The 27,386-nt window shown below is 34.0% G+C and overlaps 1 protein-coding gene across 1 annotated transcript in view; it reads left to right on the top strand.

The window, feature by feature from the left end:
- Window positions 1–27,386, top strand: part of pip (heparan sulfate 2-O-sulfotransferase pipe) — a 48,130-nt gene that overhangs the window by 15,321 nt on the left and 5,423 nt on the right. Inside the window, exons 2-5 of the mRNA XM_081975043.1 lie at window positions 22,695–22,840; window positions 23,498–23,565; window positions 26,765–27,042; window positions 27,100–27,256. Of these exons, the coding sequence (XP_081831169.1) occupies window positions 22,695–22,840; window positions 23,498–23,565; window positions 26,765–27,042; window positions 27,100–27,256 (649 nt within the window). The remainder of the gene's footprint in view (window positions 1–22,694; window positions 22,841–23,497; window positions 23,566–26,764; window positions 27,043–27,099; window positions 27,257–27,386) is intronic.

The following is a 27,386-nucleotide window of genomic DNA, read 5'->3' as shown; positions in this document are numbered from 1 at the left end:
GAGGCCCTTAAGGACAAAAACACCTTCATACAATCTTGTAAACAATAAAATTTCCTACCACTTTCCTTATTTACACTATTTTGTATCTCATCAAGTAACGGAGTTACGCTTAGTCGAAATAGAGTTAGTTTAAAAATATGTAATTCGTGTGTGTGTTATATCACGTGACCGTTTTAAATGTCAAATTATTATTTGAAGGGTCACGTGACTGTTTGAAATGGAGAAATCGTATTTAAAATGTCACGTGACCGTTTTCAAGTTAGAACTGGTATTTTCCAAACCTCGTGACTCTTTTTAAGGTAAAAATAGTCACGTAATAGGTTTTCAGTTTAAACAGATATTTTAAAATCACGTGACTTTTTTACAGTGAAAATGGTCACGTGACAGTTTTAAATGTTTGAAAGATCAAGTAATCGTTTTTCAGTTTAAAGAAAAAACATTTCTAAAGACACGTGATTCTTTTTTAAAACGTTTAAAGTTTCATAGTTTTAAACTGACAAACTGAATCACGTGACTATTTTTAAAGTTAAATTGTCATCCTTAACGTCACGTGACAGTTTTTACGTTTAGACTGATATTTTTAAAGTCACGTGACTCTTTATAAGTGACGATTTTTCAATCATCAAATTTAAGTTTACGTGACTTTTTCAACGTTAAACCAGAATCTTAAAAATCACGTGATTATTAAATGTCAAACTATTATTTTAAGGGTCACGTGACTCTTTTTTAATGCCTAAACGGAATGAATAAGGTCACGTGACTGTAAATGGCGAACTATTATTTGTAGGGTCACGTGATCGTTTTTTCAGTTTAAGCTGGTTTTGAAAATGATTCCTTTTAAGGTGCAAAGCAGTCACGTGAGTATTTTGAATTATCAAATTTATTTTTAAAGGTCATTTTGACCGTTTTAAATGGCAAACTCGTATTTAAGAGATGTCACGTGACCGTTTTTTAGTTTTAAACACTGAATCACGTAACTTTTTTAAAATTAAAAAATGGAATTCATAACCAACAGTATTTAGGGGCGTCTGACACCTTCAAAATTGTTTCTAAAGGAATCTGATAACTTGAAGAAATATAGAATATTTAGAACACTCGTAGAAACTTCCAGCAAATTTTTTAAAAATTTTCAAACTACTAAAATCTTCTGTCAGAATTTTTTTTTCCAAATTTTGACATAATCTAGTAATTTCATTAAAAAAATTGAATTAAATTAAAAAAAGTAACTCCAGAATATTTTTGGACAAACTTGTGAAAAGCGTCTTTTCCACACTCGAACGCAACTGTGCGGAAAAGTATCGTTTGCAGCACTTGGTAGGTTACATTATCTAGAAAAATAAATGAAAAATGATGCAAAATTAATAACGAGCAACAAAATTGGAATATAAAGCAAATTAGGTTAGGTTAGGTTAGATTATGTTAAGTTAGGTTAGGTTAGGTTTTTTTTGACACTTAGGATTTATTAGGAAAATAGTAGAAACTTCCAGGAAATTTTTTAAAAAAATTCAAAATTTTGACAGAATCTAGTAACTTTATTAAAAAAATGTGATTAAATTTAAAAAAGTAACTCCAGAATATTTTTGGACAAACTTGTGAAAAGCGTTTTTTCCACACTCGACTGCAACTGTGCGGAAAAGGATCGTTTGCAGCACTTGATAGGTTACATTATCTAGCAAAATAAATGAAAAATGATGCAAAATTAATAACGAGCAACAAAATTGGAATATAAAGCAAATTAGGTTAGGTTAGGTTAGATTATGTTAAGTTAGGTTAGGTTAGGGTTTTTTTTCACACTTGGCATTACTCACTAATATTTAGGAAAATAGTAGAAACTTCCAGGAAATTTTTTAAAAAAATTCAAAATTACTTAAATCTTCTGTCAGAAAAAAAAAATTCCAAATTTTGACATAATCTAGTAATTTCATTAAAAAAATTGAATTAAATTAAAAAAAGTAACTCCAGAATATTTTTGGACAAACTTGTGAAAAGCGTCTTTTCCACACTCGAACGCAACTGTGCGGAAAAGGATCGTTTGCAGCACTTGATAGGTTAAATTATCTAGCAAAATAAATGAAAAATGATGCAAAATTAATAACGAGCAACAAAATTGAAATATAAAGCAAATTAGGTTAGGTTAGATTATGTTAAGTTAGGTTAGGTTAGGTTTTTTTTCACACTTGGCATTACTCACTAATATTTAGGAAAATAATAGAAACTTCCAGGAAATTTTTAAAAAAAATTAAAAACTACTTTAACCTTCTGTCAGAAAAAAAAAAATTCCAAATTTTGACATAATCTAGTAATTTCATTAAAAAAATTGATTAAATTTAAAAAAGTAACTCCAGAATATTTTTGGACAAACTTGAACAAACTTCAAACTTGTGAAAAGCGTTTTTTCCACACTCGACCGCAACTGTGCGGAAAAGTATCGCTTGCAGAACTTGCTAGGTTACATTATCTAGCAAAATAAATGAAAAATGATGCAAAATTAATAACGAACAACAATATTGGAATATAAAGCAAATTAGGTTAGGTTAGGTTAGATTATGTTAAGTTAGGTTAGATTAGGTTAGGTTAGGTTAGGTTAGGTTAGGTTAGATTTTTTGTTAAACTTGGCATTACTCACTAATATTTAGGAAAATAGTAGAAACTTCCAGGAAATTTTTAAAAAAAATTCAAAACTACTTGAATCTTCTGTCAGAAAAAAAAATTTCAAAATTTTGACAGAATCTAGTAACTTTAATAAACAAGTGTGATTAAATTTAAAAAAGTAACTCCAGAATATTTTTGGACAAACTTGTGAAAAGCGTCTTTTCCACACTCGACCGCAACTGTGCGGTGTTACATTATCTAGCAAAATAAATGAAAAATGATGCAAAATTAATAACGAACAACAAAATTGAAATTTGCTTTCTTCACCAACGTAATGGCCGGAGATTATCTCAGATGTGTACGGATGTGAAAGGTGAACGCAAAAACGACCAGTGGCAGTACCGTTGATTTACAATTCTAGTTTCAAGTACCTGACGGGTACTTCTTAAAATGTGAAAGTGTCATTTTCCATAAACACTCGCTCATATCCGGACTAGACACTTTAATGTGCGTTATTTTGTTGTGGCGGTCTTAAGTAATTTCGCCGGTTCGTGGTACCGCCAATGGTACTCGAACATTCACCATGGCGAGAAACTTTTGAAGGTCTCGGTGAAGGCTCCGTTAGCGTTAACTGGACCATTAGGTTAAATTTCATCCTGTTTTGACTCGGTTACTGACATTTTCTGAAAAACATGGTAAATCTCGTCTGAGTTCAGAACGAAAGTGAATTTTCAGGTCATTTTTGTATAAGTTGTTCTAGTACTGTTTGGTGTGGGAGGTTTATTAGGCATTATACCGGCTAGATGGTACTGTAAAGGTTCCGTTAGTACTGCCCTGGAAATATGTAGTTTATTAGGTCACTCGGTATCAATTTCTGGTTTTAATTGCCATTCCGGGCAAATTTATATGAACATCTGTTGCAACGAGACCATTTCAATAATTTCCAATTTTGACGAGACATTCAGTTACGCAAATTGACTTTGAAATTTTGTTCTCAATATGCAAACCTTTAGTTTGGTGTAAATTTAGAAAATATCTCAATTTTGGTCTCTGCAACGTCAAAATTGCACTTTGGCCTAGAAATGGAAATTATTTTTTGTAGCAAATGTCAAGAGAACTTAAGAAATTTTAGGAAAATTCAAGAGAATGTTGAATAAGTGCACAATTCTGCCAATGAATTTTGGAATACAGATTTGAAAATAATATACATAATGCCAAGTAGATGTCATTCTTGGAGAAACCACACTGTGTAAGTACTTCATGGAATTTGACAGTTCTGACGTTAATAAACGCTTTAATACGTCTCTTACGTGACGTGACAGCTGTCATAACTGTCAAAACCTGTTCACCAGTGACCTGACACTAAAAAACTACAAATAGATGCTAATTTGAAAAATTACACTGGAAGTTGTGTTTCAAGCTCCATGGAACCAAATTTGACAGTTGAAAATGTTGAAAAAATTGACACTCTTGACGTTAAGTAACACTTTTATACTATTCTCACGTCACGTAACAGCTGTCACAGCTGTCATAACTGTCGAAACGCGCTTACCAGTGACCTGAAACTATAAAACTATGTACAAATAGTTGCTAATTTGAAGAATTACACTGGAAGTTGTGTTTCAAGCTCCATGGAACCAAGTTTGACAGTTGTGGCGTTCAGAAACACTTTAATACTTTGCTTGCATCACGTGACAGCTGTCATTACTGTCAAAACTCACTCACCAGCGACCTGAAAGTATAAAATGCTAAATGGAAGTGTTTCTTTGACGAATTGCACTGTGAGTTGTCTTTACAGCTCCATGGAGCCAAAATTGACAGTTCTAACGTTAAGGAACTCTTTCATACTATTCTCACGTCACGTGACAGCTGTCACAGCTGTCATAACTGTCGAAACGCGCTTACCAGTGACCTGAAACTATAAAACTATGTACAAATAGTTGCTAATTTGAAGAATTACACTGGAAGTTGTGTTTCAAGCTCCATGGAACCAAATTTGACAGTTGTGGCGTTCAGAAACACTTAAATACTTTGCTTGCATCACGTGACAGCTGTCATTACTGTCAAAACTCACTCTCCAGCGACCTAAAAGTATAAAATGCCAAATAGATGGGTTTCTTTGACGAATTGCACTGTGAGTTGTGTTTACAGATCCATGGAGCCAAAATTGACAGTACTGACGTTAAGAAACACTTTTAAACTTTTCTTACGTCACGTGACAGATGTCATAACTGTCAAAACCCGTTCACCAGTGACCTGAAACTATAAAACTACAAATAATTGCGTATTTGAGGAATTTCAGTGGAAGTTGTGTTTCAAGCTCCATGGAACCAAGTTTGACAGTTGTGGCGTTCAGAAACACTTTAATACTTTGCTTGCATCACGAGACAGCTGTCATTACTGTCAAAACTCACTCACCAGCGACCTGAAAGTATAAAATGCTAAATAGAAGTGTTTCTTTGACGATTTGCCTTGTGAGTTGTGTTTACAGCTCCATGGAACCAAAATTGACAGTTCTGACGTTAAGAAACATTTTTAAACTTCTCTTACGTCACGTGACAGGTATCATAACTGTCAAAACCCGTTCACCAGTAACCTGAAACTAAAAAACTACAAATAGATGCTAATTTGAAGAATTACACTGGAAGGTGTATTTCAAGCTCCATGGAACCAAGTTTGACAGTTGTGGCGTTCAGAAACACTTTAATACTTTGCTTGCATCACGTGACAGCTGTCATTACTGTCAAAACTCACTCACCAGCGACCTGAAAGTATAAAATGCTAAATAGAAGTGTTTCTTTGACGATTTGCCTTGTGAGTTGTGTTTACAGCTCCATGGAACCAAAATTGACAGTTCTGACGTTAAGAAACATTTTTAAACTTCTCTTACGTCACGTGACAGCTATCATAACTGTCAAAACCCGTTCACCAGTGACCTGAAACTATAAAACTACAAATATTTGCGTATTTGAGGAATTTCAGTGGAAGTTGTGTTTCAAGCTCCATGGAACCAAATTTGACAGTTTTGGCGTTCAGAAACACTTTAATACTTTGCTTGCATCACGTGACAGATGTCATAACTGTCAAAACTCACTCACCAGCGACCTGAAAGTATAAAATGCTGAATGGATGTGCTTCTTTGACGAAGCCAAAATTGACAGTTGTGACGTTAAGCAACACTTTTATACTTCCCGTACGTCACGTGACTTTGAAAAATCAAGATCAAATTTAAATGTAATCATGTGACTTTAAAAAATTATATTTCAATTTAAACAGTCACGTGACTGAAAATTTGTAGCTTAAATTTGAAAACAGTCACGCCGACAAATTTAAATGTCAATTTAGGAACGGTCACGTGACCTGAAGAACTAGAAACAGCACTAGCTGGCGGTGTTTTCTTCCGATAATCAGTTAAAAAAGGTTCAAATTTGCCATGGACTCGTACGATGTTTTGCCAAATGCAGCTAAAGTATTGCAATACAACGATATTTTAGTTTTGAACCTAACCTTACAAATACAAAAGTCAAATCAACCGCAATTTAGACGTGTCAAAAGTCAAAGTAAAAGGTAGAGAAATGTCCAATAGCAACACTCATAAAGCTCTGATTGACAGAAAACGTCAAAAGTTTTATTTTTGATTGATTAGTTATATTTTTCCACTCATACTTTACATTTCAATTGTTCAAAAGTAATTATTTAATTTGTGGGATAGACCCATTGTAGCAAATCAAGTTAAAAGCTTATTCGATATTATTCGGATGGAAGAATAATTCAATTGATCGAATTTAATAAACACTCAAAAAAAACGTGAGAAATCACACGCTTGAATACAATTTTCTATCGAACACACAATGTAACGTGAAATTGATTTTATTCTCCCATAATGACGTCAGAAATAATACAGGGCGTTTCCCGTTAATAAGATAATTTTAATTAATCGTAAAAAGGAAAATTTTGTATTGTATGCGTGTTGTTCCACCCTATAAATGGCAAACAGCAACAAAGTAATGAAAAACAGCGAAAGTGTTATTACAGATAGTATTACAGTATGTGGTATTCAGTATATTTATTGGACCTTTACGAATACAGTTTTGGGATAAATGAATGGGGAAAATTGTCCTTAAATGATGATTTTATACAGTTTATTTTGTATAATTTGTACTTAAATTATTTTTCAGTATATTTGTTTAACAAACTATTATCCGGTATCCTGATCTGACTTGACTCTAGTTATTCACTTTAAGTGTGCAGTTTTATCACACTGAATAATTTATGAACCAAATTTTGCAGTGTTTTTCAGGTTATTGGATAGGAAATTTAATGAGGATATCAAAAATGTGTTTAAAACTGTCATTTTCTTAGTCTAAGTAGGTTTGGGAAACAATTTTGTGACTGACTGGTTTTTCAAATTGTGTTTCTGGCACATCAAATTTTGACACCGCTTTTTTCTCTGACTGTATCAAATTTTGTAATGTTTTTCAGGTTATTGGATAGGAAATTTAATGAGGATTTCAAAAATGTGCTTAAAACAGTCAATTTCTTACCATAAGTGGGGTTTACAGGCGATTTTGTCTGACTGTTCTTGCAAACTGTGTTTCTGGCAGTTCAAACTTTGACACCGCTTTTTTCCCCGACTGTACCAAATTTTGTAGTGGTTTTTCAGGTTATTGGATAGGAAATTTAATGAGGATTTCAAAAACGTACTTACAATAGTAATTTTCTTACTCCAAGTGAATTTTACAGGCGATTTTGTCTCTGACTGTTCTTTCAAACTGTGTTTCTGGCAGTTCAAACTTTGACACCGCTTTTTTTCTTGACTGTACCAAATTTTGAAGTGTTTTTTCAGGGTATTGAGTAGGAAATTTAATGAGGATTTCAAAAATGCGCTTAAAATAGTCATTCTCATACTCCAAGTGAGTCTTACAGGCAATTTTGTTCCTGACTGTTCTTTCAAACTGTGTTTCTGTAAATTCAAATTTTGACACCGCTTTTTTCCTTGACTGTACCAAATTTTGTAGTGTTTTTTCAGGTTATCTGATAGGAACTTTAATGAGGATTTCAAAAATGTGCTTAGAACAGTCATTTTCCTTCTCCAAGTGAGTTTTACAGAAAATTTTGTCTCTGACTGTCCTTACAAACTGTGTTCCTGGCAGTTCAAATTTTGACACCGCTTTTTTCCCCGACTGTACCAAATTTTGTAGTGTTTTTTCAGGTTATCTGATAGAAAATTTAATGAGGATTTCAAAAATGTGCTTAGAATAGTCATTTTCTTACTCCAAATGGGTTTTACAGGCAATTTTGTCCCTGACTGTTCTTACAAACTGTGTTTCTGGCAGTTCAAACTTTGACACCGCTTTTTTCACTGACTGTACCAAATTTTGTAGTGTTTTTCAGGTTATTGGATAGAAAATTTAATGAAGATTTCAAAAACGTGCTTAAAATACTAATTTTCTTACTCCAAGTCAATTTTACAGACGATTTTGTTCCTGACTGTTCTTCAAACTGTGATTCTGACAATTCAAATTTTCACACCGTTTTTTTCCTTGACTGTACCAAATTTTGTAGTGTTCAGGCTACTGAGTAGTAAATTTAATGAGGATTCCAAAAATGTGCTTGAAACAGTCATTTTCTTACTCCAAGTGGGTTTTACAAGCGATTTTGTCCTTGACTGATCTTACAAACTGTGTTTCTGTCAATTCAAATTTTGACACTGATTTCTTCTCTGCCTGTATCAAATTTTGTAGTGTTTTTCAGGTTATCTGATAGGAATTTTAATGTGGATTCCAAAAATGTGCTTAAAACAGTCATTTTCTTACTCCAAGTGGGTTTTACAAGTGATTTTGTCCTTGACTGTTCTTACAAACTGTATTTCTGTCAATTCAAATTTTGACACCGCTTTTTTCCTTGACTGTACCAAATTTTGTAGTGTTTTTTCAAATTATCTGATAGGAACTTTAATGAGGATTTCAAAAATGTGCTTAGAACGGTCATTTTCCTTCTCCAAGTGAGTTTTACAGGCAATTTTGTCCCTGACTATTCTTACAAACTGTGTTTCTGGCAGTTCAAACTTTGACACCGCTTTTTTCACTGACTGTACCAGATTTTGTAGTGTTTTTCAGGTTATTGGATAGAAAATTTAATGAGGATTTCAAAAACGTACTTAAAATAGTAATTTTCTTAGTCCAAGTGAATTTTACAGACGATTTTGCCCCTGACTGTTCTTTCAAACTGTGTTTCTGTCAATTCAAATTTTGACACCGGTTTTTTCCTTGACTTTACCAAATTTTGTAATGTTTTCTCAGGTTATTGGATAGGAAATTTAATGAGGATTCCAAAAATTGTGCTTAAAGCAATCATTTTCTTACTCCAAGTGAGTTTTTGGAGGCAATTTTGTCTCTGACTGTTCTTACAAACTGTGTTTCTGGCAGTTCAAACTTTGACACCGCTTTTTTTTCCTGACTGTACCAAATTTTGTAATGTTTTTTTAGGTTATTGGATAGGAAATTTAATGAGGATTTCAAAAACGTACTTAAAACAGTCTTTTTCTTACTCCAAGTGGGTTTTACAGGCAATTTTGTCCTTACAAACTGTGTTTCTTGAAGTTCAAACTTTGACACCCCTTTTTTCCCTGACTGTACCAAATTTTGTAGTGTTTGACAAAAGAACGTATGGGGCTATCACGTGACTTAAGGCGGACATGGCTAAGTTGCCTCGTTTGGCCGTTTTTCGTCAAATTTGACTCTTAATTAATATAGTTTTTACTAAATGTCTCAGGAACGTTACAGGTTAGAAGCCTGAAATTTTTGCGAAGCATTTTGGTAAAACGCCTCTTTTACTTACCTTTTAGGTACAATACACCTAAAAAATTGAAAACTGAATTTTTGAATTAATTTCAGAGTGGTTGGTCTTCTGATTTTCTTTTCGAAAAAATGTTTAATTTTCAAAATCGACTTTGACTTTCTCAATAACTTTAAATCAATATTAGAAATGTGACGTAAATTGTCATTTGACAATTTTTTTGGAAGCCACGCCCTAAATACTGTTAAAAACGTCACAAATTTAAGGTTACTGCCAAACAGGGGGGGGGGATTGAACAAAAATGACAAAATTTAAGAAAAAAATTAAAATTTATCACAATTTCAGTTTTTAACTAAGAAACTTGACGTTTTACCAAAATGTTGCTTAATCATTAACCTGGAAGAAGTCAGACAGTAAAAGAAAATTGAAAATAACCTAATTCTAACCTAACCTAATTGATCTGTCAAGTCAAGTAAATTGTCATATGTCTTAATAGACATTGACATTGTTATTTACCTAGGTCAATAATATTTCCTTTTTTGTTGTGTTTGCGCCAGACTAGAACTAAAGATTAGACTCTATTTTTGACCTAGGTCAATAATGACCATTAAGGCAGAGAAAACTAAAATTATAATCGTATATTTATCATGTTAGTAGGGAAAAAATCCAAAATTTCAAATCAAATTCCTCACAAAAATACGCATTCATCAAAGCACTTCTAAGTCAATTCTATCGTGCGTGAAAGCACGTTTTCCAGTTAGGAGACCTGAATAATCGAAACACGTTTTCCGATAGTAAATAAACACTTCAGATGCGTAATGAGTACAACTGTAACACTGAAACATTTGAATTGAGCAATCTTTGGTTTAAAACTAAAAAAAATTAGCAGAACCTCCTATCAGTACAGGTAATGGCGTTCTTCTGTTAACCTAAATTACATTAATCTTAGATGTGTGTAATTGGGTTTGTAAAACGCGGAAAACGACATTATTTGATCGGTTCGCGGAAAATGTGAAATCCGACTACATCAGAGAACCAAAAAAGGGAAATCATGCTGTAGATAATTTTAATTTGATCCCATAATTTAGCGGGGAAAATCCATTTTAGCCGTGGTCGTTTGTAATTAAAACGAAGATTGGTTCATCATCGACGTTATTTAATCTTGACACTTGTTACAAGCATGTAACAAAAAGCAATCGGAGTAGCCGAATATGGTTTGACATTATTTGAAATTATGGTAGCTTGTTATTTTCAAGTCACGTGTTACTTTAATGGATGTGTAAGTTTAAACAGTTTTACTTTCTGTGCAAATATGTTTTTGAGAGGGTCAATTAGCAGCGTTTTACCAACTTAATCGTGAGTAAACATGTGCTTTTCTTCTACCGTACTTACCAGCATTTTATAACCGAAAAGTGGGTAGTCTGAATGGCTATTTACAAAACTTCAATTCCTCGGCACGTTACCAAAGTTGCCAAAGGTTCTAGAATGATCTGATCTGACTAGTTATAGAAGCTTCATAAAAGATCTGGAAGGTTTTGAAATGATGCAAAAGGCCCTAGAGAGTTCTGAAAGGTTTTTAAATGTTGCCTAAAGCTCTAGAACGATGTGGCAACTTTTAGAAGGTTTTTCAAAGGTCTGGAAGGTTTGGTAATGTTGCAAAAGGCTTTAGAACGTTATGGCAAATTATGGAAGTTTCTTCAAAGATCTGAAAAGTTTTGGAATCTTGCCAAAGGCTCTAGAATCATCTGGCAAGTTCTAGAAGCTTTGCAGCGTTGCCAAAGGCTCTATAGCACTCTGACAAGTTTTAGAAGGTCCTGCAAAGGTCTGGAAAGTTTTTAAATGTTGCAAAATCTCCAAAGCGTTCCGGCAAGTTTTTCTACAAGGATTTGGAATGCTCTGGAATGTTACCAAGGGCTCTAGAACAATCAGGAAAATAATAGAAACTTTTTCAAAGGTCTGCAAGGTTTTGAAATGTTGCAGAAACCTCTACAGCGTTCCGGCTAGTTTTAGATGCTTCATCAAAGATCTGGAATGTTTGGGAACGTTACCAAAGGCTATATAACATTTTAGAAGCACCTGCAAAGGTCTGGAAAGTTTTCAAATGTTGCAGAAGACTCGAAAGCGTTCTGGAAAGTTTTAGCAGCTTCTACAAAGGTTTAAAAGGTTTTGGAACGTTGTCCAAGGCTCTGAAACCATCTGGCAAGTTCTAGAAGCTTTTTAAAAGATTTGGAAGATTTTGAAATGTTGCAGAAGGGTCTAGAACGATCAAGCAAATTTTAGAAGCTTCTTCAAAGGTCTGGAATGTTTTGATATCTTGCAGAAGACTGCAGAGTGTCTGGTAAGTTTTAGAAGCTTCATCAAAGATCTAGAAAGTTTTGGAACGTTGCCAAAGGCTCTAAAACGATCAGGCAAGTTCTAGAAGCTTCTTAAAAAGTCTGGAAGGTTTTGAAATATTGAAGAAAGCTCTAGAACGTTCAGGCAAGTTTCAAAAGCTAATACAATGATTTGGAATGCTTTGAAACGTTGCCAAAGGCTCTATAACATTCTAACATTCTGACAATATTTAGAAGCTCCTTTGCAAAGGCCAGGAAAGTTTTTAAATGTTGCAGAAGGCTCTCAAGCGATCTAGGCAAGTTTTAGCAACCTCTACAAAGGTCTGAAAGGTTTTGGAACGTTGTCAAAAGCTCTGGAAGCATCTGGCAAGTTCTAGAAGCTTTTTAAAGGATCTGGAAGGTTTTGAAATGTTGCAGAGAGACTCTAGAACGATCAAGCAAGTTTTAGAAGCCTCTTTAAAGGTCTGGAATGTCTTGATATGTTGCAGAAGACTGCAGAGTGTTCTGGCAAGTTTTAAAAGCTTTATCAAAGATCTAGAAAGTTTTGGAACTTTCTTGGAAGGTTCTTAAAAGGTCTGGAAGGTTTTGAACTATTGAAGAAGGCTCTAGAACGTTTTGGAACGTTTTAAATGTTGCAGAAGGCTCTAAAGCGATCTAGGCAAATTTTAGCAACCCCTACAAAGGTCTGAAAGGTTTTGGAACGTTGTCAAAAGCTCTGGAAGCATCTGGCAAGTTCTAGAAGCTTTTTAAAAGATCTGGAAGGTTTTGAAATGTTGCAGAGAGACTCTAGAACGATCAAGCAAGTTTTAAAAGCTTCTACAATGATTTGGAATGCTTTGAAACGTTGCCGAAGGCTATACAGCATTCTGACAAGTTCTAGAAGCTCCTACAAAGGTCAGGAAACTTTTTAAATGTTGCAGAAGGCTTGTCTGGAAGGTTTGGAAACGTGGCCAAAGGCTCTAGAACGTTCTGACTAGTTCTAGAGACTTCATAAAAATCTGGAAGGTTTTGAAATGTTGCAGAAAGTTCTAGAACATTCTGGCAAACTATAGAAGCTTCTTCAAAAATCTGGAAAGGTTTGAAACGTTGCAGAAAGCTCTAAAGCGTTCTGGAAAGTTTTAGAAGCTTTATTGAAGATCTGAAAGATTTTGAAACGTTGCCAAAAGCTCTATAACATTCAGACCAGTTCTAGAAGCTTCTGCAGAGAACTGGAAAGTTTGGAAACGTTGTCAAATGCTCTAAAACGATCAGGCAAGTTCTAGAAGCTTCTTAAAAGGTCTGGAAGGTTTTGAAATATTGAAGAAAGCTCTAGAACGTTCTGGCAAGTTTTAAAAGCTTCTACAATCATTTGGAATGCTTTGAAACGTTGCCAAAGGCTCTATAACATTCTGACAAGATTTAGAAGCTCCTCTGCAAAGGCCATGAAAGTTTTTAAATGTTGCAGAAGGCTCTAAAGCGTTTTGGCAAGTTTTAGCAACTTCTACAAAGGTCTGAAAGATTATGGAACGTTTTCAAAAGCTCTAGAACCATCTGGCAAGCACTAGAAGCTTTTGAAAAGGTCTGGAAGGTTTTGAAATGTTGCAGAGAGACTCTAGAACAATCAAGCAAGTTTTAGGAGCTTCTTCAAAGGTCTGGAATGTTTTGATACGTTGCAGAAGACTGCAGAGTGTTCTGGCAAGTTTTAGAAGCTTCATCAAAGATCTAGAAAGTTTTGGAACGTTGCCAAAGGCTCTAAAACGATCAGGCAAGTTCTAGAAGCTTCTTAGAAGGTCTGGAAGATTTTGAAATATTGAAGAAGGCTCTAGAACGTTCTGACTAGTTCTAGAAACTTCTTAAAAGGTCTGGAAGGTTTTGAAATATTGAAGAAGGCTCTAGAACGTTCTGGCAAGTTTTAAAAGCTTCTACAATGATATGGAATGCTTTGAAACGTTGCCAAAAACTCTATAACATTTTGACAAGATTTATAAGCTCCTCTGCAAAGGCCAGGAAAGTTTTTAAATGTTGCAGAAGGTTCTAAAGCGTTCTGGCAAGTTTTTGCAACTTCTACAAAGGTCTGAAAGGTTTTGGAACTTTGTCAAAAGCTTTGGAAGCATCTGGCAAGTTCTAGAAGCTTTTTAAAAGATCTGGAAGGTTTTGAAATGTTGCAGAGAGACTCTAAAATGATCAAGCAAGTTATAGAAGTTTCTTCAAAGGTCTGGAATGTTTTGATATGTTGCAGAAGATTGCAGAGTGTTCTGGCAAGTTTTAGAAGCTTTATCAAAAATCTAGAAAGTTTTGGAACGTTGCCAAAGGCTCTAAAACGATCTGGCAAGTTCTAAAAGCTTCTTAAAAGGTCTAGAATGTTTTGAAATGTTGAAAAAGGCTTTAGAACGTTCTGGCAAGTTTTAAAAGCTTCTACAATGATATGGAATGCTTTGAAACGTTGCCAAAGGCTCTAAAACATTCTGACAAGATTTAGAAGCTCCTCTGCAAAGGTCAGGAAAGTTTTTAAATGTTGCAGAAGGCTCTAAAGCGTTCTGGCAAGTTTTAGCAACCTCTACAAAGGTCTGAAAGGTTTTGGAATGTTGCCAAAGGCTCTGGAACTATCTGGCAAGTTTTAGAAGCTTCTACAACGATTTGGAAAACTTTGAAATGCTGCAAAAAGCTCTAGAATGTTCCGGCAGGTTTCTTTAAAGACTTTAGATCGTTCTGGGTAGTTTTAGAAGCTTCATTATGGCAAAAAAAATTTTTTTACAAATTTTCTAATTTAATTCTCTACCAAAACTTTAAAATGACATTGTGTCCTTAAGGGCTCCAGAAGGGAGATATTTGCTCAGGAATGTTTAGTGAGGGCAAAGTGTCCAAATGTCGACTTACCAAACTTCAATCCCTCGTAACTCGGTCACATGGCAAAATTCAGGAAAAAGTTAAAGAACAAAAATTGAAGAAAATTTAATTTTCTACGAAAATCTAAGAGCAACATTTTGCCCTTAAGGGCGTCAGAAAGGAGTTTTGACCAATCACAAACTACGCACAGGAAGTTATAATACAACATTATTATTAACATGAAACAATAGAGTTGTTCAAGCAAATTATACCATTTGCCCGTAATTAAACATACTTAACCCAACAATAAATTTGATAAGACATTAACCACAGTCATAATGTTCTACCATAACTACCGTTAGGTCGTTAAAACTAACTGAATTCATCAAAACATGTAGAATATCATTAGCCTTCATACTTAATCGGCCATTAAGGAAGTAAAGGATGATAAATCGAACTGTTCAATTGAACTAGTTAAAGTGTGGTTTCCTATAATTAAAACAGCATAATTTTGATTACGTAAAGTATTAAACGGTGCCTTAGTGCATAATTATGATGTGTATATCGCGGTCTTAATTAATTCTTTAATTTCAAATGGTACTAAATACCCTTTTTCTTTAATTTCTTCCATTACAACATAAGGAAGAGCTTACAGAGGAAGGTATAGTGAATGCAAAAAGATAAGGTAATAAATTGTAACCATTACTTTCTTTCGACATTCTATTATTGTTGTGTTGGACCTTTCTCTTGGCCAGCAACGACCATTTTTTCTGATTATGACCATGCATGTTAATGAATTTCACTCAAAACGCTGAATAGTCGCGGATGTATGGTGAAATGTGCAATTTTTACCGGTTGGAGCCCTTCATTTGCACTTCCTCGATATGCGCTACTAAATACGTTGTAAAGACTAATTATTGGATGGGAAATTTAATAAGGATTCCAAAAATGTGCTTAAAACAGTATTTTTCTTAGTCCTAGTGGGTTTTATAGGTGATTTTGTCTCTGACTGCCTGTTCAAATTTTGACACCGCTTTTCTCCCTGACTGTTCCAAATTTTGTAATATTTTTTATTCCTGTTGAATAGTAAATTTAATGAGGATTCCAAAAATGTGCTTAAAAGAGTCATTTTCTCACTCCAAATGCGCTTTGCAAGTGATTTTGTTTTTGACTGTCTTTTCAAACTGTGTTTCTGTCAGTTCAAATTATGTCACCGCTGTTCTCCCTGACTGTACCAAATTATGTACTGCTTCTCATGTTATTGGATAGTAATTTTAATGAGGATTCCAAAAATGTGCTTAAAATAATCATTTTCTCACTCCAAATGCGCTTTACAAGCGGTTTTGTCTTTGTCTTTTCAAACTGTGTTTCTAGCAGTTCAAACTTTGACACCGCTGTTCTCTCTATCCTTACCAAATTTTGTAATATTTTTTCTTCCTGTTGAATAGTAAATTTAATGAGGATTCCAAAAATGTGCTTAAAAGAGTCATTTTCTTACTACAAATGGGTTTTACAGATAATTTTGTCCCTGAGTGTCCTTTCAAATTGTATTTCTGGCAGTTCAAACTTTGACAGAGATTTTCTCGATAACTCTACCAAACTTTGTAGTGTTTCTCAGGTTATTGAATAGGAAACTGATCGAGAATTCCAAAAATGTGCTTAAAACAGTCATTTTCTCACTCCAAACGCGCTTTACAAGTGATTTTGTCTTTGACTGTATTTTTAAACTGTGTTTCTGTCAGTTTAAACTATGTCACCGCTGTTTTCCCTGACTGACCTAACCTAACACCATTATTTTCCCTGACTGTACCAAATTATGTACTATTTCTCAGGTTATTGGATAGGAAATTTAATGAGGATTCCAAAAATGGACTTAATACAGTCATTTTCTCACTACAAGTGGGTTTTGCGGGCAATTTTGTCTTTGACTGTCCTTTCAAATTGTGTTTCTGTCAGTTTAAACTTTGACAACGCTTTTCCCTCTGACTGTACCAAATTTTGTCATATTTTTTCATCCCGTTGAATAGGAAATTTAATAAGGATTCCAAAAATGTACTTAAAACAATCATTTTCTCACTCCAAATGCGCTTTACAAGCGATTTTGTCTTTGACTGTCTTTTCAAACTGTGTTTCTAGCGGTTCAAATTTTGACACCGCTGTTCTCTCTAACCTTTCCAAATTTTGTAATATTTTTTCTTCCTGTTGAATAGTAAATTTAATGAGGATTCCAAAAATGTGCTTAAAAGAGTCATTTTCTTACTACAAATGGGTTTTACAGATAATTTTGTCCCTGAGTGTCTTTTCAAATTGTCTTTCTGGCAGTTCAAACTTTGACAGAGATTTTCTCGATAACTCTACCAAACTTTGTAGTGTTTCTCAGGTTATTGAATAGGAAACTGATCGAGAATTCCAAAAATGTACTTAAAACAGTCATTTTCTCACTCCAAATGCGCTTTACAAGCCATTTTGTCTTTGACTGTATTTTTAAACTGTGTTTCTGTCAGTTTAAACTATGTCACCGCTGTTTTCCCTGACTGACCTAACCTAACACCATTATTTTCCCTGACTGTACCAAATTATGTACTATTTCTCAGGTTATTGGATAGGAAATTTAATGAGGATTCCAAAAATGGACTTAAAACAGTCATTTTCTCACTACAAGTGGGTTTTGCGGGCAATTTTGTCTTTGACTGTCCTTTCAAATTGTGTTTCTGGCAGTTTAAACTTTGACAACGCTTTTCCCTCTGACTGTACCAAATTTTGTCATATTTTTTCATTCCGTTGAATAGGAAATTTAATGAGGATTCCAAAAATGTGCTTAAAACAATCATTTTCTCACTCCAAGTGGGTTTTACAGTCGATTTTGTCTCTGACTATCAGTTCAAATTTTGACACCGCTTTTCTCCCTGACTGTACCAAATTTTGTACTGTTTCTCAGGTTATTGGATAGGAAATTTAATGAGGATTCCAAAAATGTGCTTAAAATAATCATTTTCTCACTCCAAATGCGCTTTACAAGCGATTTTGTCTTTGACTGTCTTTTCAAACTGTGTTTCTAGCAGTTCAAACTTTGACACCGCTGTTCTCTCTAACCTTACCAAATTTTGTAATATTTTTTCTTCCTGTTGAATAGTAAATTTAATGAGGATTCCAAAAATGTGCTTAAAAGAGTCATTTTCTTACTACAAATGGGTTTTACAGATAATTTTGTCCCTGAGTGTCTTTTCAAATTGTCTTTCTGGCAGTTCAAACTTTGACAGAGATTTTCTCGATAACTCTACCAAACTTTGTAGTGTTTCTCAGGTTATTGAATAGGAAACTGATCGAGAATTCCAAAAATGTACTTAAAACAGTCATTTTCTCACTCCAAATGCGCTTTACAAGCCATTTTGTCTTTGACTGTATTTTTAAACTGTGTTTCTGTCAGTTTAAACTATGTCACCGCTGTTTTCCCTGACTGACCTAACCTAACACCATTATTTTCCCTGACTGTACCAAATTATGTACTATTTCTCAGGTTATTGGATAGGAAATTTAATGAGGATTCCAAAAATGGACTTAAAACAGTCATTTTCTCACTACAAGTGGGTTTTGCGGGCAATTTTGTCTTTGACTGTCCTTTCAAATTGTGTTTCTGGCAGTTTAAACTTTGACAACGCTTTTCCCTCTGACTGTACCAAATTTTGTCATATTTTTTCATTCCGTTGAATAGGAAATTTAATGAGGATTCCAAAAATGTGCTTAAAACAATCATTTTCTCACTCCAAGTGGGTTTTACAGTCGATTTTGTCTCTGACTATCAGTTCAAATTTTGACACCGCTTTTCTCCCTGACTGTACCAAATTTTGTACTGTTTCTCAGGTTATTGGATAGGAAATTTAATGAGGATTCCAAAAATGTGCTTAAAATAATCATTTTCTCACTCCAAATGCGCTTTACAAGCGATTTTGTCTTTGACTGTCTTTTCAAACTGTGTTTCTAGCAGTTCAAACTTTGACACCGCTGTTCTCTCTAACCTTACCAAATTTTGTAATATTTTTTCTTCCTGTTGAATAGTAAATTTAATGAGGATTCCAAAAATGTGCTTAAAAGAGTCATTTTCTTACTACAAATGGGTTTTACAGATAATTTTGTCCCTGAGTGTCTTTTCAAATTGTCTTTCTGGCAGTTCAAACTTTGACAGAGATTTTCTCGATAACTCTACCAAACTTTGTAGTGTTTCTCAGGTTATTGAATAGGAAACTGATCGAGAATTCCAAAAATGTACTTAAAACAGTCATTTTCTCACTACAAATGCGCTTTACAAGCGATTTTGTCTTTGACTGTATTTTTAAACTGTGTTTCTGTCAGTTTAAACTATGTCACCGCTGTTTTCCCTGACTGACCTAACCTAACACCATTATTTTCCCTGACTGTACCAAATTATGTACTATTTCTCAGGTTATTGGATAGGAAATTTAATGAGGATTCCAAAAATGGACTTAAAACAGTCATTTTCTCACTACAAGTGGGTTTTGCGGGCAATTTTGTCTTTGACTGTCCTTTCAAATTGTGTTTCTGGCAGTTTAAACTTTGACAACGCTTTTCCCTCTGACTGTACCAAATTTTGTCATATTTTTTCATTCCGTTGAATAGGAAATTTAATGAGGATTCCAAAAATGTGCTTAAAACAATCATTTTCTCACTCCAAGTGGGTTTTACAGTCGATTTTGTCTCTGACTATCAGTTCAAATTTTGACACCGCTTTTCTCCCTGACTGTACCAAATTTTGTACTGTTTCTCAGGTTATTGGATAGGAAATTTAATGAGGATTCCAAAAATGTGCTTAAAATAATCATTTTCTCACTCCAAATGCGCTTTACAAGCGATTTTGTCTTTGACTGTCTTTTCAAACTGTGTTTCTAGCAGTTCAAACTTTGACACCGCTGTTCTCTCTAACCTTACCAAATTTTGTAATATTTTTTCTTCCTGTTGAATAGTAAATTTAATGAGGATTCCAAAAATGTGCTTAAAAGAGTCATTTTCTTACTACAAATGGGTTTTACAGATAATTTTGTCCCTGAGTGTCTTTTCAAATTGTCTTTCTGGCAGTTCAAACTTTGACAGAGATTTTCTCGATAACTCTACCAAACTTTGTAGTGTTTCTCAGGTTATTGAATAGGAAACTGATCGAGAATTCCAAAAATGTACTTAAAACAGTCATTTTCTCACTACAAATGCGCTTTACAAGCGATTTTGTCTTTGACTGTATTTTTAAACTGTGTTTCTGTCAGTTTAAACTATGTCACCGCTGTTTTCCCTGACTGACCTAACCTAACACCATTATTTTCCCTGACTGTACCAAATTATGTACTATTTCTCAGGTTATTGGATAGGAAATTTAATGAGGATTCCAAAAATGGACTTAAAACAGTCATTTTCTCACTACAAGTGGGTTTTGCGGGCAATTTTGTCTTTGACTGTCCTTTCAAATTGTGTTTCTGGCAGTTTAAACTTTGACAACGCTTTTCCCTCTGACTGTACCAAATTTTGTCATATCTTTTCATCCCGTTGGATAGGAAATTTAATAAGGATTCCAAAAATGTACTTAAAACAATCATTTTCTCACTCCAAGTGGGTTTTACAGTCGATTTTGTCTCTGACTATCAGTTCAAATTTTGACACCGCTTTTCTCCCTTACTGTTCCAAATTTTGTAATATTTTTTATTCCTGTTGAATAGTAAATTTAATGAGGATTCCAAAAATGTGCTTAAAACAATCATTTTCTCACTCCAAGTGGGTTTTACAGTCGATTTTGTCTCTGACTATCAGTTCAAATTTTGACACCGCTTTTCTCCCTGACTGTACCAAATTTTGTACTGTTTCTCAGGTTATTGGATAGGAAATTTAATGAGGATTCCAAAAATGTGCTTAAAACAGTCATTTTCTCACTCCGAATGCGCTTTGCAAGTGATTTTGTTTTTGACTGTCTTTTCAAACTGTGTTTCTGTCAGTTCAAATTATGTCACCGCTGTTCTCCCTGACTGTACCAAATTATGTACTGTTTCTCATGTTATTGGATAGTAATTTTAATGAGGATTCCAAAAATGTGCTTAAAATAATCATTTTCTCACTCCAAATGCGCTTTACAAGCGATTTTGTCTTTGACTGTCTTTTCAAACTGTGTTTCTAGCAGTTCAAACTTTGACACCGCTGTTCTCTCTAACCTTTCCAAATTTTGTAATATTTTTTCTTCCTGTTGAATAGTAAATTTAATGAGGATTCCAAAAATGTGCTTAAAAGAGTCATTTTCTTACTACAAATGGGTTTTACAGATAATTTTGTCCCTGAGTGTCTTTTCAAATTGTCTTTCTGGCAGTTCAAACTTTGACAGAGATTTTCTCGATAACTCTACCAAACTTTGTAGTGTTTCTCAGGTTATTGAATAGGAAACTGATCGAGAATTCCAAAAATGTACTTAAAACAGTCATTTTCTCACTCCAAATGCGCTTTACAAGCGATTTTGTCTTTGACTGTATTTTTAAACTGTGTTTCTGTCAGTTTAAACTATGTCACCGCTGTTTTCCCTGACTGACCTAACCTAACACCATTATTTTCCCTGACTGTACCAAATTATGTACTATTTCTCAGGTTATTTGATAGGAAATTTAATGAGGATTCCAAAAATGTGCTTAAAACAATCATTTTCTCACTCCAAGTGGGTTTTGCGGGCAATTTTGTCTTTGACTGTCCTTTCAAATTGTGTTTCTGGCAGTTTAAACTTTGACAACGCTTTTCCCTCTGACTGTACCAAATTTTGTCATATTTTTTCATTCCGTTGAATAGGAAATTTAATGAGGATTCCAAAAATGTGCTTAAAACAATCATTTTCTCACTCCAAGTGGGTTTTACAGTCGATTTTGTCTCTGACTGTCAGTTCAAATTTTGACACCGCTTTTCTCCCTGACTGTACCAAATTTTGTACTGTTTCTCAGGTTATTGGATAGGAAATTTAATGAGGATTCCAAAAATGTGCTTAAAACAGTCATTTTCTCACTCCAAATGCGCTTTGCAAGTGATTTTGTCTTTGACTGTCTTTTCAAACTGTGTTTCTGTCAGTTCAAATTATGTCACCGCTGTTCTCCCTGACTGTACCAAATTATGTACTGTTTCTCATGTTATTGGATAGTAATTTTAATGAGGATTCCAAAAATGTGCTTAAAATAATCATTTTCTCACTCCAAATGCGCTTTGCAAGTGATTTTGTCTTTGACTGTCTTTTCAAACTGTGTTTCTAGCAGTTCAAACTTTGACACCGCTGTTCTCTCTAACTGTACCAAATTTTGTACTGTTTCTCAGGTTATTGGATAGGAAATTTAATGAGGATTCCAAAAATGTTCTTAAAACAGTCATTTTCTTGCTACAAATGGGTTTTACAGATAATTTTGTCCTTGACTGTCCTTTCAAATTGTCTTTCTGGCAGTTCAAATTTTGACACCGATTTCCTCGATAACTCTACCAAACTTTGTAGTGTTTCTCAGGTTATTGAATAGGAAACTGATCGAGAATTCCAAAAATGTGCTTAAAATAGTCAATTTCTTACTACAAGTTTGACAAGCAATTTTAAAACTGTCAAACCGTGCCCAAAGTTGCAAAAATCATTGTTTCTGAGATTTATGATAGTTATTTTGACAGTCGTGTGACTACCTATAGCTAAATTATCCTCCAAAAACCAAAGTCAAAACTGACAAAATTTGCCTAGAATGGGCAAGAATTACAGTTTTGGAAACAAGACGTGTTTCCGTGTTGTTTTCCCAATTGTCAGTTTGTAAATTATAAATTGTTTAAAAAATTATGAAAATTTCAGATTTGCGTCATTTTTCTCATCTCAAAAACATATTATTTGTCATAATTTAAGGCAATAAAGTGGCAAAAAGATGAAAATGCTTCTTTGTTCATAAAAAAGTTATAAGATTAGTTTTCATTTGGTACAATACAATCACTTTGTCAGAAAAGTTTATTTATCTTAATATTGCTAAAAAAATGTTATTATTGATAAATTTATTCTTAAGATAATTTCTATAAAAGTGAGTCTAGTTTTACGGTTTTTATAGAAATTATCTATATTTTTTGGTGCATTATTGTAAACTGTATTTCTGTATGAAATTTGTTTCTATTTTTTGGCAGAACCAGCGAACTGGTCGCCCTAGTGGCAGTTTCCACCACATTGTTCCTATTCCTTCACACCAGAGACTTAAACATGAAACTGAGGCAGATGGAGATAAGACTGCAACCTGAGGATATGATCTCAGCAAATCAAATCATTGTAGACGGTAAGATTTTTTCGTTGATTAACTGCATTTAGACCATGAAATTCCAACGTAAAAATTGAAAAAAAAAAGATTATTGATCAACGTTAATTTAGTTGATCAACTTAACTTTCAACCCTTTGGCCCTCTAAGAGATTAGTATCAAACGGATTACTGGAGTTGTGACACAATTAGCAATTTGAATGGTTCAGAAAAATCATCTCATCAGGAGTGTAGGAAACTATTTTCCGGAAAAATTCTCATTCCAAATTTGTACCAAACCTTGTTTTTGAAAATTTTGAAAAAAAATTGAAGCGTTCTTTGCAGAAGCAAATTTTAAAGATCTTAGGGGATCAAAATTTAGACGTCCTCCACGATCACCAGATTTAAGGCCTTTTGACTGTGAATGACTTTCAGGAGTGATAAAAAATTTAAAATTCACTAGAACTACTTAACCTGTATGTAATCTAATATAATTCTGTCATTCGCATGCAAATTACACGTTTTTAATTGCAATCATTTTAATTACTTCCAGGTAGGACCTGAATGAAAACTAACATAACACTGCTTTCTCATTTCACTACATAATATCGTCTAGAAATCGTTAAATTTTTGTAAAATCCTGCCATTATCGTGTGATAGATTAACATTAATTGATTTTGAAATATTTTGTTAAAACAGATGACAGTGCTCCGGTAGAAACTTCAGGAGTCAAAGCCATGATGAAGCTTCTGCAAAGCACAGGCGAGGTAAGTTAATTCCTACTTAAGTTATCTAGTAAAACCATTATTATATCATGTTTAAGAAAAAAAAGGAACGAAATCCAGGTGGTATTAGACCAAGTGGTTCAAATCATGTTTACGACTACAGGGTGTCTCAAATTTGATGATGATCTCTAAAACTAAGTTAAGAACGACAAGGTTTCAGGAAACTACAGGGGGATTTTGAAGATATGTTAATTTGAAATCCCCTTCAGAAATACCACAAATGGTTTCCCATAGAAAATTTAAAGTAAAATCCAAATATCTAATCCGTTTTTTTTTTGTTGAAAATCAACGTAAATTCAGTTTTTAAGTTACAAACTTAATTTTTTTGCACAATCCAGCCAGAAGATTATGTCAAATTTTTGAAAAATGCAAAAATTTAAGTATTTGAAAAGGTCTGAAAATGTTTGCTGGCAAAACTCTTTTAAAAATGTTCATAAAAATCTTACAGAGACTGAAAAGGATCTAAAAACATTTCGAAAAGACTAAAAATGTAAAAAATATTGCCGAAAATTCAAAAATGTTGCTACGATGAGAAAATGTTGTAGGATACTTGGAAAAACGTTCCAAAAGGTTGCAGGTTATCAAATAATGTCTAAAAACACAAAAAATATTGCAGGAGGTAAAAAAAATAATTGCAGAAGGCTTCGAAAGTCCAAAAATGTTCCAAAACATCTAAAAATGTTGTAAAAGGCTTTGAAATATTGCAGATTGTCTAAAAATAATAAAAAAACTTGAGAAAACCTTGTTGCAAATGATCATAAAAAAAAATGTTCCGTAAAGTCTAATATTGTGGCAAACGATCCAAATCTTGCAAAAAGCCTATAAATGTTGCAAAAGCTCTATAAATGACACAAAAAGTCTAAAAATGTTGCTTAAAGTTTAGAAATGTTGCAGAAGGTCTAAAAACTCTCTAAACGACATAGGAATGTAATAGATTCTCTAAAAATATTGAGAAAATTCTAAAAATGTTCCAGAAAGTTTGAAAATATTGCGGAAAGATTAGAAAATGTATAAAATATATAAATTGTACAAAAACGCATAGAATTGGCATTTACTTCCGGAGTAACCCTAAAGTGTAAGGTTAAAAAAGAAAATTTAAGATGGATTCCAAATTGTCATATTTTCAAAATCCTACAGGATGAAGAAACGGAGACAGCTGTGGAAAAGGGCTACAAATTGGTATATTAAACCACCCTGTAACTGTCAAAATAACCGAATTATGGGCTGGCACAGTAAAAACTGTCAAAATCAAACAACTCAGTTTTAACAGTAAATAACTCACTTATTTGACGTTTTAGGTCAAAACGCTATACAGGGTGGTCAAATAAGAATTTCAAGGACTACAAATTGGTATATTGAACCACCCTGTAACTGTCAAAATAACAGAGTTATGGGTTGTCACAGTAAAAACTGTCAAAATCAAACCACTCTGGTTTAACAGTAAATAACTCACTTATTCGACGTTTTAGGTCAAAACGCTATACAGGGTGGTCAAATAAGAATTTAAAGGACTACAAATTGGTATATTGAACCACCCTGTAACTGTCAAAATAACAGAGTTATGGATTGTCACAGTAAAAACTGTCAAAATCAAACAACTCAGGTTTAACAGTAAATAACTCACTTATTCGACGTTTTAGGTCAAAACGCTATACAGGGTGGTCAAATAAGAATTTAAAGGACTACAAATCGGTATATTGAACCACCCTGTAACCGTCAAAATAACAGAGTTATTGACAATACAATGGAGTAGTTTACAGGGTGATTCAATAAATTTTTAACATCCTTGTAACTTGTTTAATTTTCATTTTATACAAAAAATACCAAATATGAATCTTGTAGATATTCCATCAGTATACAGGGTGTCCCAAATTTGAGCAACAAACCAAACTTATAATTTTTTATTCGATTTTTGGAATCTACATCAAATTCTAGGTCTACTTGATGTAAAACGTTTGTATCGATATTCAATTGTTTTTGCTCTAGCAGCCTTACTTTGACCACCCTCCTCGAAAGCAGAAATTTCCAATTTGAGAGAAATTTTGGTGCACTTTTCCAGAAAATCGTCCATAGCTCGCTTATTTGAAACACCCTGTATAAACACACCGTATAACAAAAGAAAGCTAACGAACGGGGCTAACACGTGACGTTGAGCGGGTACGGCTAAGTTGCCCCGTTTAGCCGCTAGAGGGCGTCAAAGTTGACTCTCGTTTTTTGCAGTTTTTGCTCAATATCTCAGGAACGTTTCAAGTTAGAGGTCTGAATTTTTACCACAAATGATGGGATACAACTTTTACCTTCTATACACTTTTTTGGTACCATGCACCGTTTGACCTTGAAAAATTAAAAACTAGAATTGTCAAGAATTTTTTAGGGTGACCTGATTTTTTTCAGAAATTTTTTTATTTTCAAAATTAACCTCAACTACTTAAATACCTTCAGGTTAATAGTACAGCAATGACGTAAAGTGTCATTTGTCAAAATGTCATTTTGCAAGGGTGCCACACCCTAAAGTGTCAAAATTGACAAAATTTCAAGGCTATCTCCGAAACGGTGCCAGTTAGAGCAAAATGGACGTCAAATTTGTGTTCCCCAGGTTCAAATTAGTTAGAAAAATCACTTTGATTAAGGAAAATCCAAAATGGTCGCCGTTAGTATAGTAGGCCCAAAAAATCCCTAATTTAGATTAAATTTTCATGCACTTTTCCAGAAAATCGTTCATAACTCGCTTATTTGAAACACCCTGTATAAACACACCGTATAACAAAAGAAAGCTAACAAACGGGGCTATCACGTGACGTTGAGCGGGCACGACTATGTTGTCCCGTTTAGCCGCTAGAGGGCGTCAAAGTTGACTCTCGTTTTTTGTAGTTTTTGCTCAATATCCCAGGAACGTTTCAGGTTAGAGGACTGGAATTTTCAAACTTAACCTCAACTGAAATACCTTCAAGTACAGAGTACAAAAATGTAAAAAAACTAATTATTTTTGAATTTTCAGGTTTTCTAATTTTTCCAGAATTTTTCTGGAAAAATATCCATAAATTTAATTTTATACATACATTTATTTAAGGTTCGTAAAATGGCTTTATCTGTGCTAGTTTTGAAGGTACAGACATTTGAGACACCCTGTATATGACCAAATCTAAACTTGTAACTAATCTAAAATTGTTCCAAATTCAAGATGTCAACGTTGGAACCGAACCAACTGAACAACACGAGAAAAGCCCAACAAGACGTCGTCTTCTTCAATCGAGTACCCAAAGTGGGTTCTCAAACCTTAATGGAGCTGCTACGACGTTTGAGCATCAGGAACGAGTTTGGGTTCCACCAGGACCGCGTCCAGAGGGTGGAAACCATCCGATTGGCACCAGAGGACCAAGCTTCTCTGTCCGCTTTGGTGTCCAGTTACGAACCGCCTTCAGTTTATATTAAACACGTGTGCTTTACTAATGTTTCTTCGTATGTATTTTTCTTTTTTTTTTGTTTTTGTGTGGTTTCTAACTGTCATTATGTCAGATTTGGATTGCCCGAACCGATCTACATCAATTTGGTGCGGGATCCTGTTGAACGAGTTATCTCCTGGTACTATTACGTGCGAGCACCGTGGTACTATGTGGAAAGGAAATTGGCTTTTCCAGATTTGCCCTTGCCAGATCCGAAATGGTTGAAAAAGGTACCTATATTTATTTTTTTGATTTGTTTGAACGTGTACAGGAGGTCCCAATAAACTGTGCATCTGAGCTATCTAAGTTGTACCGTTTAGCCGCTAGAGGGAGTCAAATACGTTACCCTAAATTTTTCAT

This window comes from Ips typographus, linkage group LG3 (genome assembly GCF_016097725.1).
Source record: "Ips typographus isolate SLU linkage group LG3, UJ_Ityp_2.0, whole genome shotgun sequence".
NCBI classification, from domain to species: domain Eukaryota; kingdom Metazoa; phylum Arthropoda; class Insecta; order Coleoptera; family Curculionidae; genus Ips; species Ips typographus.
This window is presented reverse-complemented; position numbering and strand designations above follow the sequence as displayed.